The sequence below is a fragment of the Miniopterus schreibersii genome, assembly GCF_964146895.1.
Source record: "Miniopterus schreibersii genome assembly, chromosome: 12".
Taxonomy (NCBI): domain Eukaryota; kingdom Metazoa; phylum Chordata; class Mammalia; order Chiroptera; family Miniopteridae; genus Miniopterus; species Miniopterus schreibersii.
Genome location: NC_138112.1, coordinates 32,062,570 through 32,082,023, shown reverse-complemented (window position 1 = coordinate 32,082,023; position 19,454 = coordinate 32,062,570). Strand labels below are relative to the sequence as shown.

General features: G+C 45.2%; 1 protein-coding gene across 3 annotated transcripts in view; it reads right to left on the bottom strand.

Annotated features, from left to right (window-relative positions):
* TENM4 (teneurin transmembrane protein 4) overlaps positions 1–19,454 on the bottom strand; it is a 2,309,694-nt gene that overhangs the window by 167,335 nt on the left and 2,122,905 nt on the right. For all 3 annotated transcript variants that reach the window (XM_081155445.1, XM_081155446.1, XM_081155447.1), the window contains one exon: positions 6,285–6,455. In XM_081155445.1, the coding sequence (XP_081011571.1) occupies positions 6,285–6,455 (171 nt within the window). The remainder of the gene's footprint in view (positions 1–6,284; positions 6,456–19,454) is intronic.

The following is a 19,454-nucleotide window of genomic DNA, read 5'->3' as shown; positions in this document are numbered from 1 at the left end:
AGATCTTCAAATATCATTTTTGTCCTAAAGAGGGTAAAGTTGAGGGAATTTCTCAAGTTCAGGCACAAAGCCTATGACACACTTGGAAATTTGATCCAGACCCCCAACCCTGTAGGCTGTAGGGGGGGTGGGGGAGTTGCGGCGGTTAGGAGTAAGTTCTCTTGACCATCTCTGTCACCAATCAAAAGAGTGACAGCTTTCTGAAGGCACCCCAAGTGCCAGGAAGGAAGGCTACTTATCAAACTTCCTCTATTTGGTAATTAAACACATTCACATGTGAAAATTATAAACCCTAACTTCCTGCCTTCTGAGGAGCTGGGAGGGAGCAGGAGACTCTAGGGATGTTAGAAGACCACCCTTAGGACGATGACAAGCCAAAACCAAGTCAACATCTTCTTTGTCATTAGAAAGCACCCCCTGGGCATCCCAGTTCCAAGCCTGTGGTGTTGTTAGGGCTGTTAGAAGAGACACTTTTGAGAACAAGAATCCATTTGTAAAGAAAACACGTTTATGGGAACTTTTTATAAAAAGCATTTGGGGAATAAGAAATGAAAATGTCTTTCATTCCCTGGCTTTGTAAGATCCCTTACAAAGCACATTTGATGCTGAAATGGAGCTTGGCAGGGCACTGTTGTAGTCATAAAATATTGTACTGTTTTAAATAATACAATTCAATTTAAATGTTAAACTTCTCCATATGTTATCATTCCCTTATAAACTCCCAAGCAGAAACATCAGGTTTTTAGCTTCAAACCGTTAAATGCTATTTTAATTAAAATATGCCAACCAAAAAAAAAGTTAAAAATGCATGCTCTCAATAAAAGCACCACTAGTATTCTGTCATTAGCATGGGAAAGAGCTTGCATTTAACTCCTTTATGGAAACTACGTGCCCCAGACTTTTACCTTGAAAATGGAGACACACACAAACCACCAGGCAGTGTGGTTCAAAGTTCAAAGGCAAAAGCCAGATTCACAGAGCAGAGCATCAAGGTAGAAGAGAATTACTTTCTCCTCCCTTATCTGATTTCTGGTTTCCCAATACCACAGTACTTTTAGAGTCCAGGTGAAAATAGCACACTCTTCAGCTTCTAATTCTGCTGGGAAGCAGAAGTCTGAGGGAGTGCGAAACAAAAGCAGGATGAGTTCTGGGCTTTTTACTCCTAGAAACTGCATAGAAATAAGCCCATGACTGCTAATTCCGAGGACTCGTTTCCTTTGTGAGTAGGTGGGAGGCAGAGCTGGTGAGACTGGAGAGTGGCCTGCCTTCCAACAATCACGTCTGAGAATAAATAACAAGAACTTCTCCCGCAGTTTGGCACGCTGTTGGAAAACCGGGCACAGTTCATTTTCCCCTTCGGTGAGCATGTTTGCAGGAGCTGGCTATTGTATCAGCTCATTTTAGGAGACTTATTGCATCAGCTCATTCTTTAGTTTCCCAGGTCAGGGGCCAAGCCCGGAGACTCTTGCGAGGTCTTTGGCCCCAGGGGCATGAATACCTTGGCTCTTACCCCAGAGGAGGGAGGGGCAGGAGGGGAATATTCTTTTCTAGCACTCTAGTGTTTCACCTAAGGAGTCCAAAATGGGAGAAAAAATTGTCTTTGGTGTGTATACAATGAAATCAAAATAGTAAATTCTGGTCTAGGGTCCCCCCCTTCCCCAGGACTTTGACTTTTTTGGCTGAGACTGTGAGGGCCACTCGACCTTTGGTTCAAAAGTGACCTTGGACCAGAAGTCACCCTGTCCAGATCCTTAGGGAAGGGGCCACGACCCAGCCTAAAGGCAATGTTTGAGAGGTGAAAGAGGATCCCCACCTGGGAATTTAACCTCTACTGTTCTTCCCTCCAGTCCCCACTGGTCCCCTGGACTAACCACAGGGATGAGAGGGTGCTTTTCAGGGGAAGGAGCTACAGCCTGCCCAGTACCTCGGCCCGATGGGCAAGAAGCGTGAGACTGGCTGGGCTGAGGGCTGTTCAGAGTGAAAGCACCCCCATCCTTTCCTGCCTTTAAAACAACCCTCCTGCAGTCCTTCCTCCAGATCCTATAACCCAAGATTCTTTGTTCTTTGTTCTGAGAACCAAGCTGTGAGCAGTAGGACAGAAAATATCCTACTACATAGCAAAACCCATTGATGGTGAAGTAGTGAGGGAGGGTAGAGGCAATTGGAGGGGAAAAGACCAGTGTGTATATCCCTATGTATATTCTGGGGAAAAAATAATGTAGTAGTAATAGCAGTGAAGGTCGAGGTAGTAGTTTTAGTTACCATTTATTAGCTCCAACTACATGGTGGGCACCTTCACATATATTGGGTCAGTTAATTCTCACACTATTAAAACATATATAGTGAGGCTCAGCATGCTTAAGGAACACTGAGAGATGAACCCATCTGGCATTCCCTTTTATTTATTAGAATATGGCTCCTTAGAGCATTACATTGGTGAATGATTAATCACAACTCTTCAAAGGGGTCTCAATGGTGGCAGAGTGCGAGGACCCTCTTTAAGATCAAGAGTCCCATTTAATGCACAGTCCCAGCAGGCTACGTAGCAAGGCCAGAGCAGGCAGATCCAAGGCCCACTGACGAACTTCCTGCCATCCTGGGGTACAAGAAGTTGACAAGTTTTATGTAGTCAGAACCTGCAAACAGGCCTCAAAGTTAAAGGTGACAGTCAGTATCTCAAATTTTCCTAAGAGAGACACTATCCAATCAGTGGGTGTCCCCAGAGGCTTAACAAACAGCTCAAAGTATTTAAATCAGAATTAGGGACCACCAACGGTGGGATTAGGTTTCACAAGGCAGATTCTACTGATAATGGCCCTTTTCTTTGTAAATATATACAAATTCAGGCTCCCTATAGCAATGCTGTGCAAATATACAATCATGTCTATAAAAGAAATTTCTCAACAAATTTCTGAAATGATTGGATAGCTCAGTAAAATAAGATTTAAGAACTGCAATTCCACGCACTGCCCAATCACAGTCTTTACCTTCCTGAACACAGCTCTATCTACATAGGTTCTAAATTCCCATTCAACTAATATTCTCCCCACTCCTTCCACATTTTTGGTTCTTTTCTATGCAATAACTTGCACAAAGTATCCTTTAGTTTCCTTAGCAACTGTTTGAAATTTATTTGGTTATCAAAATAAGCTGTTTCATTTTGGAGAGCCCAGCTGAGCCTGCGTGCAGCAATTTGCATGGTTCAAACTGATGGGCAATTTTGATTTCATTGCAGAAAGAAGAAAATGCTATCCCTAGCCCACCAATTCAACCATCAGAAATGCTTGTTTATTCATGGCTTTTTCCCCCCTTTTCCATTAATGCATAACATAAGTCCTTGTGGCTTTACTTGCAAAAGCTGCTGTATTTGGTTTCTGTCCTATGACAACCCTGAAATGGTTATAGCCACTTTGAAGATATAGTATATACTGCAGTTTGATGCTATTCTCAAATACATGGTGAAATTTAAAATACTGGTTCATCATATGTTTCATTTGCATTATTAAACAATACTCAAAAATGCCTGAACCTTTGCAGGATCTCTGAGGATAAAATGTTAATTAGTCTGGATTTCTGAGATTCTAATAGCTGATATGGAATGATTTTGGATTTGAATAGATAAGAAGAATGGAACTGGTGTTTGTTGAGTGCCTCTTCACCACTGGTATTTGAAAAATAGGTATAACCCTTGTTCTACAGATGGGGAAACTAAGGCCAAAGGAGAAGGGCTAACTGGCATGAGCTAATAGAGCTAATAAATGGCAGGGCCAGGAGTCAGACCCTGGACTGTCCGTCCCAAAGGTCCATTTACCCTTTTCCTGTCATACTCCATTGCTTCCCCCATCATTGTGGGACAGGGTCTCTAATCCTAATTCTGGAATCAGCTCTCCTCTTTGATACCTCAGAAGGGACAGGCAATGTGCACTCACATCAGGGTTAGAGACTTTCCCCCTCGAGATGTGCCTCAGGAACTAGATTTCTAACATCACGATTAAAAACATAAACTGAGTAGACATTGGCACGACCAGGGCAAAGGAAGTTAGGAAGCACGTGGTCTCACATAAACTATGGAAAGCTTTGTCCTCTGTTTTTCCAGACTGGTGTACTTTTTTGTTACAGTAATTGCTTTTGATGCTGACCACTCTCCAGGGCTGCATTGCATTTTAGGGGTTGGTAAACAGGATTTCCATTTGCATTAGTAATGACAGATAATCCCTTTAAGCAAAAATACTCCAATTAAAGTAAACCAATAAGCTGGTGCAATTGTATTTTGTCTCTTATCTGCACCTCCTGCTCCTTGCCTAAACAACCCACAAACTAATTTCATTAGCCTGAGAGATTTCAGATATATCCAACTCCCATTTAAAAAATGTTTGATAGAGATCATGGAGGGAAGAAAATACATTTTGCTAAATGAGACCCTTTACCAATAGCTTTAGGGTTAAACATATCTTAAATTTGCATTTGTGTATGCTGATCTAAAGACAGTCTTCAGTTTATGGTATTCACCTGCGGCATCTGACTCTATAACTGGCTTGGGCATCACAAGCCAACAAACAGGACCATGGACAGGGCCAACTTGGGAAAAAACCTCTGACAAGCCATCTGGTTAGTCATATGACGATTCTATGACTAATTTCATATGTAGAACTTGCAAATTAGAATGGATCTTAGGGATAATCTAGCTCAATAACTTCCCTGTAAAGAGAAGGAAAATGAAGCCCAGAAGGTCTATTCCAGGGATTTCTTAAGGTGACATCACAGGCCAGTGGGCAGCAGCTGGACTTGAATTCAGGGCTCCTGACTCCTAAGCCAGAGCTCTTCCCGTGGCCCTAGGCATGTGCCCTCATATCCTAATAAGGGGCAGAGAAAGTGTAAATCATTCAAGGTTCTAAGTCTTAACATCTTTGTAAAGGAGAAGATGAGCTTTGGCTCTGTGGAAAGACCCCCAGTTCACTTCCCTTAAAGCTGGTTACGGGTAAAACGTTGACTTTGGCCTTCAAGATCATCATTTCAGAGGTCATAAGTAGATACCCCAACAAACATATGCCACTCTGGAAGGCAAATCCTTGCAAGGCCAGGGAAGCTCAGAAGCCATGACCTCCAAGTTACTGAGAGGAAAGGAAAGATACAAACAGTGAGGGTTGGAGGCAGCTGTGGCCACTTTGCTGACTGAGGTAACACCAGAGAGAGACATCAGGTCACAGCAGGTGCGGGAGAACGATAGCCACGCTGCCCAGAATGACCACCCGACTGGCCCATAAGCTCAGACATCTTTCCTGGTACCAGTTTCTGTGAGTTTGTGTCACTGTTGGCTAACAATAAAAAAAAAAATCTGTGTCGATGGAATGTAAGAAAGACCCATAAGAAATTCAGAACATGGGTCTAATGATGTTCCACTTAAGAATGCCAAACTCTAAATGTCACCACCATTTGCATCAATGATAGAAAAATAAATTTGTGTCTCATTGTCCAATGGGATTTCTCATCCACATCTCCTTCAGGGACTTGTAACCACGGGGTTAGTCAGGAAGGACAACTGTGGAGAGAGCAAGAGCCCTGGAGCCATGCAGACCTGGGCTCAAATTCCAAACTCCATTACTTACTTGTGGGTGACTCTGGTCAAATCACTTCATTATACCCATTTTTGCATCTAAAATGGGTATAAATAATTCTACTTACCTCACAGAATCTCTGTGAGGATTCAACATGAAATGCTCTTGGCAAAACTCTTTGAAACAAACACACTGTACAAACACTAATGATTACTGGTGCTGCACATGAGGAAACTGGGGCTCAGGAAAATGAAGTGACTTGCTCAAGGTCACACGGCTGGTAAAGGCTAAAACACCTGAACTGGGGTCTCCATTAAACCACATGGGTCGAAGGACGTTTCAATTATAACACACCATCTTCCCATCAACAGGCCCCCACTCCCGGAGATGCCCGTTCATGCCATGAGGTCACCCCAGAAAAGCTCGTCTGGATCCCACACAACCAAATGCGGCCACCCCAGCAAGTGTGCAAGCCCCTCTGCGTCCCTCCAGGCATGAGACAGGATATGCTGAGCACCATGAGCCCTAGCCGAGCCCTGCCACGAGCTCACAGTGACGGGAACTGCGATGGAGACACGGGTGGACTGGCAGCCGGTGTGGAGTGGGGGGGATGGAGGAGGCGCCAGGGCATGGAGCTGTGAGTCAGGCACAGGATGCGCATAATGGAGGTCTCCTCGGTTCACAGGCGGACACAGAGGACTCACGACACGGACAACACGGCAACCCTACCTTCTGTGGCTCCTTTGCCTTTCCTGTCAGGGATCTCTAACCCAGTGCCCCCTGAGGGATACAGGGAGACGTCCGTCGGCACAGGCCAACTGCTGGCTGTGTCCTCCGTGATCTCATACATCTGCCCCTCCATCGGCTGCAGGTGCCAGTTTAGGCCAAACAGGTGCATGGCTGTGGTGAGCAATGAGAAAAGTCATCTTTTTCTGCTGGAGGCAGAAATGAAACTTCCAAGCCACAGGGGAGGGCAGGTGGGGTGGGGAACACAGGCATTCAGGTCAGCTCAGTTTAATGCATAGCCCCCGAGGAGAGCTCTTGCAGTGCTGAGCCCTTCACAGGGAATGTGGGGCACAGAGAAGACCAAGGCATAGACCCTGCCCTCAAGGACTCAGTCTAGCTGACCTGGGAGGGGGGAGTTTCAGGTCTAGATCCTGTGCTTTACTTTAAGGGGAAAACTGCAATTTGTATCACAGAGGGTTAATTTTCTTAATATAAAAATAACTCCAGCAAATAATAGGCAAAGTCCAACAACTCGGTAGGAAAATAGGTACAGGAACAGGCCATTTATAGAACAAGAAATACAATTGACTCTCAATTATATCAAAAAAGACTTGACATCACTCATAGTAGGAGAAATGCGAATTAAACTTTGAAATACTATTTTTCACATATGGTTTGGCAAAGATAAAAGAAGGTTGAAAACACACAGTACTGGCAGAGAGAAGGAAACAGGCACTCTCATACTTGGCTTGTGTGAGCAAAAGCTGGTATAATCCTGTGGAAGGCAATTCGAAAAAAGCTGTCAAGTTTAAAATACACATACCCTTTACCCTGGGACGAGTTTCCAGTTCTAAGAAGCTTCTCCACTAGATATACTCTCCAGATACACACATACTAAGTGATGTACGTACCCTTATTGTTAAGGTTATTTACTGTGGCATTGTCTGTAATTGCAAAATATTGGGAACCAGCCCACCAATAAGGGGCTAGACAGGTTACAGTCACAGTCTACTGTGTAACCATAAAAAAGGGTGAGGGAGCTCTTTGTGTGAATTTTTCTGGAGGGGAAATTATAACATGCAGAACACTGTATTTGATACACTACCACCTTTGGGTAAAAAAAACAGTCCTATATATGCACAGAACATTTCTGGAAGAATATGAAAGATGCTGGTGACAGTGGGTATGTTCTGTGAAGGAGGGAGATGCTAAGGGAAAGGGACAGGAGAGGTTTACTTTTCACCGTGTACCTGTTGTACATTTTGAGTTTGTATCGTGTGCATGTATTTCTGTTTTTAAAATATTTTTCCAAGGTAGCAACTGCTAAATAGTCCTGTGCAACATTCTAGATGAGACCATAAGATGCCAAAGAATGGACATGTCCCTGGAGATACACAATGCTGGAGAAGGCTAGGAAGCCTGTTCCCCAAACCCAGTGCAAATGTCTGCTTAATTCCCATCGGATTTGAGACCTGGGCCTTGACCTACTCACCCTCTGGGATGGCTGCCCCGATTCCCCACACACAGAGTTAAGCGCTCCAGTGCCTGGACTCCCACAGCATCCTGTATGTAGCGTTGTGCCTTTGTTCAGTTGTTGGACATTTTCTAAAAGCCCACTCTACGCTGGGATCTGTGGCTGGTCTGGAGAGCCAGAACTGAGTCAGACAGCCCCTGCTTCAACAAGCTCACAGACAAGCAACAGACTCTATTCAGAGGGGCTAGAAGGCCAGAGGCGCGGGTGACTGACCCACTAAGTGGGCCTTAGGAACACAGGGGAGGACCTACAGAGACATGAAGGCCCATAGTAATTATGTTTACTGAGGACCCATTATACGCCAGGCAGCAAGCTGGGTAATTTGTATACATGCATGTAATTGTCATGGCCATCCTGCCAAACCCAATTTACAGATGTGCCCATTAAGGCTCAGAAGGTTAATTATAATTATAAAGCTATGATTTATTGAAGGCTTACCATGTGCCAGGTATTGTGCTACGAGCAGTAAATGTAGTATTTCCTTTAATTCTCATAACAATCCTAAAAGGTTGGTGTTAATAAGCCCATTTTACAGATGACAGACGAAACTAAGACACAGTGACATCAATTAACATACTGAAGGTTAAATGGCTAGAATCCCAAACTGTTCAAATCCTGAAATCATACACCTCCACTCTCTCTGGCTCGAAGGCCCAGGCTCTCCCGGCTTTTCCAGGCTGCCTCTCACTGGCTCTATCTAGCAGGGCGTGAGCATTGCAGGACATCCCTAGAACACACCAAGCCGCCTCCGAGGCTTTTACGTGCCTTTTTAGGTAGCAACATAGAATCCTGTGGGGTAGACAGAAAGTTGTGTTACTTGGTCCCTGTTTGTGGACGGGTCCAATGATGGTGGTGTTGAGGGGCCGTGTGACTGCCTTCAAGACAAAAAACGGTAGAGGAGACTGAGACACAGCACATCCTCCCAACTTCTAGTCCAGACACGAGCCACCCAGGGAATACACACACGTTTGATTTAACCAGGAGGCGTATCTGGTAACAGAAGCAGAATCTGGTGACTGTGGTGTAGGGGAAAGTGTGAGGGGCCAAAGGTAAGAAAACTGGCTTCGAACCCTAACCGCCACTTTCTGGCTACAGTATTCTCACCTGAGAAATGGGGATAGAAATATTTCAAAGGATTGTGGTATCATATGAGATGAAACACGGCAAAGTGCTTTGTAAATTGTACATATATGGGATTAACTATGCTTTATAACCATTATAACTGTACCATTGATGATTATGATAAAATAGTAGCTAACATTTGTTGAGCACTGTTTAAGTACCAGGCACTAAAATGCTTTACACTGCTTTCAACGATCTCTGTGTAGTTGTCAATAATAATAAAAGTTAGCTTGTCTGGGAGAAGTGAATACTTGGCTATTTTCAAGGCTGAATTAGCTTACATTTCTGCTCACCTTCTGACTGTTTTAATCTATATATTGGCAACTCCGAGGTGATGGAGAAATTGTCTGAACTATGGACAACTCAGATATATGCAGTTCAATGTGCAGTGCCTCTTTCCCCATCAGGATCAATGATCTCATCTCAGGGTGCAAAAGTGCTGCCTTGCTCAAAGGTCATGAGCATTAATCCCAGGACGAACAGAACTCTCAGAGTTCTGTGCTCTCAGAGAAGCATTTTTATTGTCAGAGCTTTCTCTTATTTTTAACAACATGCAAAAGCAAGTTCTTGCTTCAAACAGTACGCCGAGATGGAAGAAAAGCCAGTGGAAAAGTGTTATAGGTGAAAATGGCCACAAGATCTGGCGTCTCAGGGAAGGGAAGTGTGTGTGTGTGTGTGTGGGGGGGGGGACGGCCCATCCCCAGCGGAGGGGGAGGTTGCTGACCTAACGGCAGGAGGTGCGTGTGGCGCTCCTTCCTCTTGGCTGCCCCGCAACCAGAGGCCCCACACAGCCGTGACCTGTGGAAGATGTGCTCCTGGAAACCACCTGGGAAGGCAAAGCTCTGGGTCCAACTCCAACTTGGACCCTCTCTGAAGATGGGTCATTCAGAAATAACGTAGGAGGCTGGTGGGTAGGGAAGTGAGCCCAGAGTCACCAAAACTGGGCTGAGCAGAGTGAGCTGGAAGGAAGGATTCTGAGGAGGGGGCGGTGGAGTGGGAGACGTGAAGCTCCAATGACGCTGCCTTAAAGCCGAAATAGAAGGGACCCTTCCTGTGAGCCAGAGTCTTAAGTGTAAGTCATGCTCCACTGTTTTACTGAATTGTCTGGTGGGTGGTTATTTTCATGGTGCTGGATTCAGGCGGAGGGGGAACAGAAGGAAGAGAAAGTTCGCCCTGCTCTCCCCTACCCAAAGGACACAACACAAGCTCGGCCAGGGACTGTCCGAGGACGACAGCCGTTCAAGCAACCACTCTTCTTTATCCTGGGTAACAATCAAAATAATAATCGCAACACGTGTACACTAAATACCAAGTGCTTTATCTACAATGTTCCACTGAATCCTCACATAAAGCTAGGTTGCAAAACCATTATTAGAGAATGTACACAATAAACTGGAATAGAAATGAGCTATCATGATATATACCGTGATTTACTCAGAGAGGCAGGGGAAGTGACCTGACACGGCACAGCTGGTGTGGGATTGAGGCAAGCTTCAGAGTCAGGACCCCGTGTTCCAAAGCACCTGAAAATTAAAAGCCATGGATCCAAAAAAGCTAAAGCATAGAAATGCTCCTCTCTAGCCTGCTCTGAGGATGGACCAGACCACTGACACAGTACAGATGTGGTCATCATAGTCCCCGTTTCCCGAGGAAGCAATGGTAGCCACCCACCACCAGGGTCCATCACAGCATTATCTAAATCACACCCTGCAGTTTGTATTTACAACTGTGCAAAACTCTCCTCAAGCATACTAAAAGTGACATAAATAAGAAACTTAATACTGGTTTTGCCTTTAAACTAGTTTGCAATTCAATGAAAAGGTGAAAAGATGTTAAAGAGTTCAGAGAAAGGTTGTGGCAAGGCAGCGGGTTCCTAAGATCACTCGCATTGAAATGTTAATGATTTCTGAGAGCCAAGAGCTGGGCTGGGGGAACTTTCCTATTCCCTCAGCTCTGGTCAATCTGATCGGAGGGCTGACATTTTCCAGTCACCTTTTCCTGCCCAGCAAGACAAGAGAGATGGCCAAGAAAGTGCAAGCTCCATCTTGACATTTTTAAGAAAAATGCTCAATAGATATTCAGACATTGAAGGCTCCTGCCAGCACCTGGCCAGCAGGAGGCAATTAACAAAGTCATTATGCAGGAGTCACCATTGAAGCATAGGAAATTTCTCCGCTCACAATGCATGCCTCCCTTCCCTAAACCAAATGCATGAGCCCACTGGTATCTAACTGTCAATTCCAATGGCATTTTTGGTTTCAAAGGCAGTGGGAACCAACTTAGCTACACAGGTATCCACTTTTCTTATATTAGTGCTCAGTTTTTTTAAATTGCATCATTTGTGCAAAATATAAGTCACTGAATTCTCTGACTTACGGTCCTCTGATGGGGAAAACAAAAACAACACAAGAGATTCATTCCCCAGGTTCTGTTCTTGCTTTTGCTACAAAGCCACAACATTCAAAAATTCCAAACCAAGAAGTTATATACAGAGATGTACACTGCAGTGTAATAGCAAAAAAACTGGAAGCAACCTAGATATCTAAAAATAGGAAATGACTTCCTATTTTATGATACAGGTGCTGGATGGAATACAAAGTAATCATTATAATAAATAACTATGACAACCAGCAATGAGGGCAAATGCTTATAATATAATGTTAAGAGGCAAAAAGCAGGACACAAAATTGCATGTTTCTGCTGACTGCATCGCTATAAAAACCAGATATGCATATGAAAAAAATAATCTGGAAAGACATACCTACAACTGACATCAGGCATTGAATTACAGTGGTAGGGCTAACGATAAATTTTCTTTGCTAGTTTCCAAACTCACTTCAATGCTCTTTTACATTAAAAAGGAAGTTCTACAACTTGGCCTCAGGAGCAATAGGTAGAGGATGGCAGAGCACAGGGAGGAGATCCTAACATGGAGCATAAGCCGGGTGTCAGGCAGTTAGGTCTGGGGATTACGTAAGTACGGTATTTCATTCAATTCTTATTTACGCTTTCAGAAAATTATAATTCTCATTTTACAGATGAAAAACCTGGAGTCTCAGAGAGGCTGCATGACTTGCTTAAAGACACTTTCCAGATGGGAAATGAGAAAGTCACACTGGAACACAGATATGACTGGTTCCAAAGTCCAGGATCTCCTCCTGGCTTATCACACTGCTGGTAGGTTACATGCCTACAATTAAGTTTAAAAAAAAAATTAAGGCAAAGCCTCTGTTGACAGCATAGCTAGGTCTGCTCTTTTGAGATGATTTATGAAGGGGCTTTCTCTTCAAGGACAAAGCATGGGGCCCCCATCCCTCCCCTTAGGCATGGCTGATCCCACAATCAAAACCTCATAAACAAAATAAGTGACTTGTCCATTGGGAGAGTCAGTGCTCAAGTTCTGCTCTCTCCAGAGCACTCAGTTAGGTCATTTATTAGTTTTACAACTTCGGGCAAATTACTTAGCCTCTCTGAGGCTCAGTTCCCTCATGTGCAAATGAAGATAGTAAGAGTTACCACAAAGGGTGAAATGGAATAATGCATGTAATTTGCTTAGACTTTTGCCTGGCACATAGCAGCAGCTCAATAAATGGCAGCTGTCATCCTTGTCATTTTGCTACCCTGATTTTCCTAATTCCTCAAGCCACTGCAAGGTTTGTTACAGCCAGCTCTGTTCCGTCACCTTTTTCGTCTTTCTGTACAGTCCCCCTCATTCCCCTTCCCGCCAACTGTGAATTTCTGTAAACTGAGGTGCCTCTCCTGCCCTGCTCCCATTAGCTGACAGCCTTGGGAACTCGAGCTATTTGCCCAATGGATAAAAGAGTTTTTAAAAGCAGGATCACTATAAAGCATCCTGACAGGATCCCACTGGTGACTACGTGTGGCTAATTTTAAATCAAGTAAATATATTGCTTTCCTTCCTGTCTCCGGATAAGCCTGACTGCAACAATCAGGGTTACTGTCTCTCACCCCCAAATTAAGTGTTTTCTGGAGAATGGACTCTGGCACAGTTAATCATTTTTCTGTGCCGTGCAATGCTGGGGGGAAGGGGGGCCTTTTAGTGAGGATTCGCCTGGAGCTGCTCAATATTTCTGTAAATCGAGGTGGGGTTGGACCTGAGTGACAGGCTCAAGCGCATTGAGCCCCCGAAGTGGGAAAGGGGCGCGCCCGCCGTCGATGGGAAGGAGAATATCAATTTCACGGCGGGCACTGAAAACTGGTGACGCGGCAAGTTGCAGGGGAACCACGGCCGGAATCTAATTTGTACAGAATAAACCCGCTATTATTGCGGTAACAGAATAAGAAAGCTGTCATTTCTGGGCACCTTTCACCCGGCAGGCTCTAGGAAGACCTCCTCTGCACATAACTGATTTAGAGGTTGCCCACTGCACCGGCCCCGGAGTGGCCTCTGCCCAGGCTTCAGGCCTCTCCCCACCCCGGTCCCGGTCCATGCTGGTCCCGGAGGCAAGGACACGAAAGGCACAGAAGGACAGTGGTTACGAGCAGCAGAGCCCTGCTGCCCAGAGTTCCTTTGCTGGTTCTCATGTTTATAGTTACGCGAGTTGGCTCATGTTATTGAATTCCTTTGAGCCTCAGTTTCCTCATCTATAAATTGGTGACAATAATACCTAAACCCAAGAGTTGTGAAGGTGAAAGAATGCATTTTATGAGCTTATCATGGTACCTGGCATTTACTCAATAAAGTGGGGGGCCCTCTTTACTGATATCATATCATCATCATTTTTACTGTAATTAGGTTTTCCACTGAGAAAGTGAAGCGGGGAGATTTCTTGAGAACGTTGACACTCCTGTGCTTTGCTCTGGTGCTGGGGGGGATGTTGATTCACAGTCACAGGGCGGAGACTCAGATGTGACTGGTGCACTGTGGCAGAGCCCAGCACTGCTCTGAGAGGGTCTCTAACCTCCTAGTTCGGAGCTCTTTCTAGTAAATGACCCTGTCATTAAGTCACAGCAGGAAGTCCTGTAAGAGCAGTAAAGCCATCTCCTCCATCAGCACTGCATTCCCAGATTAAAGGAGTCATCTCTCCTTGGGCCTCATGTAAAGGGGATAAACCCACAGACCTGCTAGGTCAGACACCCTGAGGCCCTCCCTTCAGGGCAGGGATTATTCCTCTCATTTCCATCCCCAGCACCTGGTCCACAGGAGTGAAGAAGAAAGGGAGGAAGGAAAGGAGACACGACGTAATTAGGATCGTTATTGAAATAACAACGGCGGTCATTTATTCAAATTGTACCATGTGTGACGTAATGCTGGAGGATTCGCATTCATTTATGTCATTTCATCTCAGAGTACTTTAAGGAAGCTATTATTAGTAGCCCCATTTTATAGATTAGGCATTTCAAAACACAGCAACAAGGTACATATTATTAATCTGATTTTGTATCTCCAGGAAACCAAGGCTCCAGAATTGTCTACAACTGCACCATTCATCATGGCAGCACTGAGATCCAACACCAGGCCTGGTTACTTCAGATCCCAAGCTTTTCCCAGACTTGTGGGACAGGCTTCCATTTAGTCCTGATCAAAACAAACATGCAGCTTCTGATCCAATCGCTGCCAACGAAGCACACGTTCGAGGAAGGGACTCCACACAGAGGAAGTGCTCAAACCTAGTAAAAGGCCCACTGTCCGCCCTTCATATTCAAGGCTTAAGTAGTGACCCAGGGATCAAAGGCACCTGGGGATGGCTCGCCTGTTCACACTGCTCTGCTGGGGTAAGCGGCCAGCGCTGCCCTGGCAGAACCGCCCCAGGCCTGGTAAAGTGCCTGTCACTTCCCGGAGAGGAGGGGAAATGCTGGCGTAAAGCCCTACACAGTTTCTGATTTTCTTTCTTTGTGGCACCTGCATCCACGTGTCAACACTATTCACAAGGCCATCTAAAGCATTTCTATAGAAAGGCGTCTGGACTTAGCAAAGGACCAGCCTCTCACTTGTGACACATGGTCCCCTCCTTCACCTGTACCAACCATCAAATAGGGCAGGAAAAAACTACGGGTTTAGTTAATGCTTGGGAGCTACAGGAGGAGAAATGCCTGTTGCTAGGTACCATTTCCATAGCTACTAGAAAACATACCATGACAGGGCTCTGGAGAGCAGCCCTCCCACTTCCTGATTTCCTTTGGCACACCAACCCTGTAACTAATATTTTTCAATGATCAAAGTCAATTAGGAGGTGGTCCCCACTGTACCTCTAAATGGAGTTTTAATTTGTGTATATATTATTAGGATAGGCCTTTTCCCTCTGGAACATTCACTTTGGTGAGAGGAATGAGGGCGGACAGCTTAACATGGAGCCTGCCACCCGGATTTGTAACTTGGGATAATATTTCTTCATAATGAGAAGCATTTTGAAAGAGTACTTTAAAATCTCCTAGAACAGTGTGTGATGTCGCAGCTTCCCAGTTTCCTGCTCTTCGGGATCACACCCCATTTTCTTGCCTTCTTGCCCTTGTCTGGGCACAGAGCAAGGCTCTCAGTAAATGTGAGTTCTCTTTCTCTGATATGCATGGAGCCCTGGTTTGGTTCAGTCCTTTGATTAGGAAGTTTAAGGCAGCACAGAGTCCAGGCACCAAGATGATGCCGATGATCAGGTAGATAATAGCCAATGGCATTGATTGAAAGCTATATTGTGCCAAGCAAGCGCTGTGCTACATACTTTACAAACACCTATCATTTAATCCTCACAAAGTCCTATGAAGTAGGTACCATTATTAGCCACATTTGCAAGATAAGGGAAACCGAGGCTCAGAAGTTCAACAACTTGCCCAAGATCGCCCATGTAAATAAGAGGCAGAGAGTAACTTCAGGTCTGAGTCAAATCCAGATTGCCCTGAACCTGTCCCAAACCACTATACAAGCCAACTTTCTGCTTAGATGTAAAAGTGTAGAAATGACAAGCTGGGGGGGGGGGGGCTGCAAATGTTGTTGTTATATGGACCTGCCTTACTGCTCAAATTTTGTTGGCAATATTTTCCAGAGGATAAAAACTTGAGTTAATATCTCTTCATAACAGAAACAATTTTCAAAGAGTATTCAAATGTTTGTTGAGCACAGTACCGGACATTCCTCATTACTCCCCCTGCTCAGGGGTCTCAGACTGAGTGTATTTCTCCTGCCCCTTGAACACACCTGTTTGTCCAGCCTCCAGACTTTTGCTAATCCAGTGCCTCTTTGTGGAATGACCACTGCCTTCCTGTTGAAAAATCAACACATTCTCCTATCTTGCAAGGCTCACTTCAAATGCGACTTCTTCTGGGAGGATTTCCACCATTACACTAGTCAGAAATGACCTCTGCTCTCTCCTCCTCGGCGCTGGGCCCTTACCATCATCTCAGCACCTCTCTCACGCACGCGGCCTCGACGTGTGCTCCCTGCTCCCTGCTGGCTCTGCTGTGCCTCTCTGTACCCAGTGGAACAGATCTGTAGAGAGCCAGCCGCTGGCCCTCACCAGCTGTACATCAGCAGGTAAGTTACTTAGCCACTCTGACCCTCAGTTTTTTCATCTGTAAAAATGGAAATATAATACAAAGCCATCTCCCAGATTCTTGTAAAGATTAAATTGAATGGAAGTTCTTTACATATTACTGTATTGAAAATATAAGCATTATTATTACATTGCTTAAAAGTTAATGAATAAAAGAACAACCAAAGTTTAATATATAGACCAATGCAAAGATTCATATATATTAAATTTCCAACACAACCCCTGAACTACACAATTAGGTATATGAACAGTACTATTTAACAAGCTTAATACACTATGAAAATGTTAGGATCAATAAGCAGTTGCAAAAGAAGAGTTTTCAGGTAAAGAAAAAAGAAAAATGCTCCTTCTCCTAAAATTCTCATTTAATCTTTGCTACGCTCCACTCCATCTCCTCTCACCCTTTTTGTATGCATAGCCGGGTAGAATCACGTGTGCTAGCACACACAGAGACACACACAGGAGCCCAAGGAGTATATCTTGCTATAGAATCCAACAGAGGCTCTGAGTGGTGAAATTTAGGACAATGTGATGAAATGGATGCCACAGTACAATTAATGATACTGGCATTTTTTCTCTTTCCCCACTGGAGGCTGTGAACAAAATCTAACTCCAGGCCCAAAGGCAGGATAAATCTAGCTGCCTGCCGCACACCAGCAGGGAGGGTTTTCTCCAGAATGAAATGTTAGGCCAGTGACAGTCTACTTGTGCCAGATGAAGCCAGGAGAATGGCAGAATCAGACAACACTCGGTGCTGGTGCCCAATGAGCCACGTGAATCAAGGTCCCGGATGTCACTGGCCTCCTTTCCTCTCTGATCCTGAAGCACTATGGGTGCAGACCACGGCCCCACTCAATGCCACAGCTACCCAGCAATCCAGGCACAGTGCATGGCAAGGGTAACTGGAAGTTAATTTTCCTTTCATAAAAAATACACTAGTTTCTTTCTTTAGTCGGGAGCTCCCTGCATCCTCTCGGCAGTTCAGATGAGGCGACCCGTCCCAGCCCCACCCAGTGCACAGTGGGAAGGAGGCCTGCTATGGGAGCACATCCTGGTCCTTTCACTCATTAGTGATGTGGCTTTGGACAAATGACTTAACCTCCTCAGGCCTCAGTTTCTCATCTATAAGGTGGAAATAAAAGTAGGCTGTTACCTAGCCCGTGGTTGGTGCCTGACAAATATTTGTTCGATAAATAAGATTGTTGAGAAGATTAAATGAGAAAATACACGTGACACTCAGAACACACCTGACACATGGTAAATTCTCAATACATGTGAGCTGCCACCTCTGCCACATGAGGTGAGGTCGTGGGAGAAGAGCTGGGAGGAGGGGCAGAGTAAAGATGCAGTCAGGATGGCAAAGCCCCCTTGTCTGCTCTGAGCCTCAGGTATGGAGCACAGCAGTAGGAGACATTGGAGGCCGGCTTTGAAAGGCAGCATGGTCTGCAACAGGAGCACAGGGCTTGGAACCAGAAGATCTGGTTTCTAGGCCCATCTCTGTTACTTACCAGTCACTCTGGCTGAACAAGCTACTTAACTGCAGTGGGCCTCAGCTTCCACATTTGGGACTTGAAGGACAAAGAAATGCAATAAATAATTCTATATAGTGCCGAGAGGACCAATGGGTTTGAGAGCCTCACACGAAGGCAAGGTATTTATTATGCATTGGCCTAGAGGAGCCTGTCTCCTAAGGGGAAGAGGGCAGTTTCCTCCCGCAGTCACTGTGGTTTCTGAAGTTCTGAAGTTCTATAGCTAAGAGCCTTCAGTAAGATAGAGACTGAGCTCTGCAGGGAGGTCAAATGCACAGTCTTCCAACACAGGTGCCAAAACAGCCAACGTTTCTATCTACTGTCCTCTGCCTTTGTTAGGCTGTTCTGTCTTCCAGAGAGTCATTCCTAGCTTCTCTTTCAATATCGTACTTGATGTACAAGGCCCAATGCCTTGGGGAAATTTTATCTGATCTTCCTGGTTAGAATGAATTGCTCTCTCCTTCCGGCTCCCCTGCAAAAAAACCCCAAATAAACAAAAAAAAACAGGGCCAAGGTTCAAAATCCAGTAACATGCCTTTATCAATTGACATCAGCAACTCACGTGAAATCATGGACGACTCGAAGCAGTGATGCCAGCTTATCTGGCTTTGTTGGGGATACAACCAGCACAGAGCTCAGGGAATGCTCCCCTCCATTTCAAACCTGAGCTTGCCGAAGCTCCCTCTCCTTAATCCCAGATTACCTGAAATCCCTGTGTCTGGGGATGGCCCTTGGCTGCTGAGTCTGAAAGGGCTTAAAATCTCTGGGTGATCCAGTCCCCCAAAGGGTGAGAATTACATTTACTGAACACCCACTGTGGGCCACCCTCGGACTGGACCCTTGGCAGATGTTCTCTCACTTCAGGCTCAAAACGCCTCTCAGATATTAACTGCCATTCTACCAATGAGGAGACGGAGACTAGGAGAGATGCCAACACCCGTGTGAGCCGGGGCGGGAATGCAGGTCTTACTCTGCCTAAAGTCTGTGCTTCTGTTACCCAGCTGTACTGGTGCCTTAAAGGATGGAGCCGTTTAGCTGTGGTTTTGTTGTTTTACTGTCAGGTGTAGAAAAAATATATCGTTTTCACAGCCCTCTCCCCTCCTCCCTTGCCCCTCCTCTCCCTCCCCTCCCTCTCTCCTCTGTGCATTGGAGGGCAGCTCACTCGGCTTCCTCACCCCTGTCCCAAGCCTGCAGCCCTTAGCCGGCCAGGGCTGCACCACCCGCCTCTCCACCAGCCAGGTATTTACAACAGGCATCAGGGAGAACGGTCTTGCTCTTTTTCTGCATTTAAGTGCAATTAAATTATTTTATTTTCCAGTAATTAGCCTGGACTTAAAAAGAAGGACTTGGGGACAAATCCTTTCCAAGGATGATGGAAATCTATAAAATCGATTCCTTTTCCACACTCCTGGGTGAAGCTGTGGAGCAAGAGCCAAACACTGAGACCCAGAGCCAAACACTGGCAGGATGGCGGGGAAAGTGG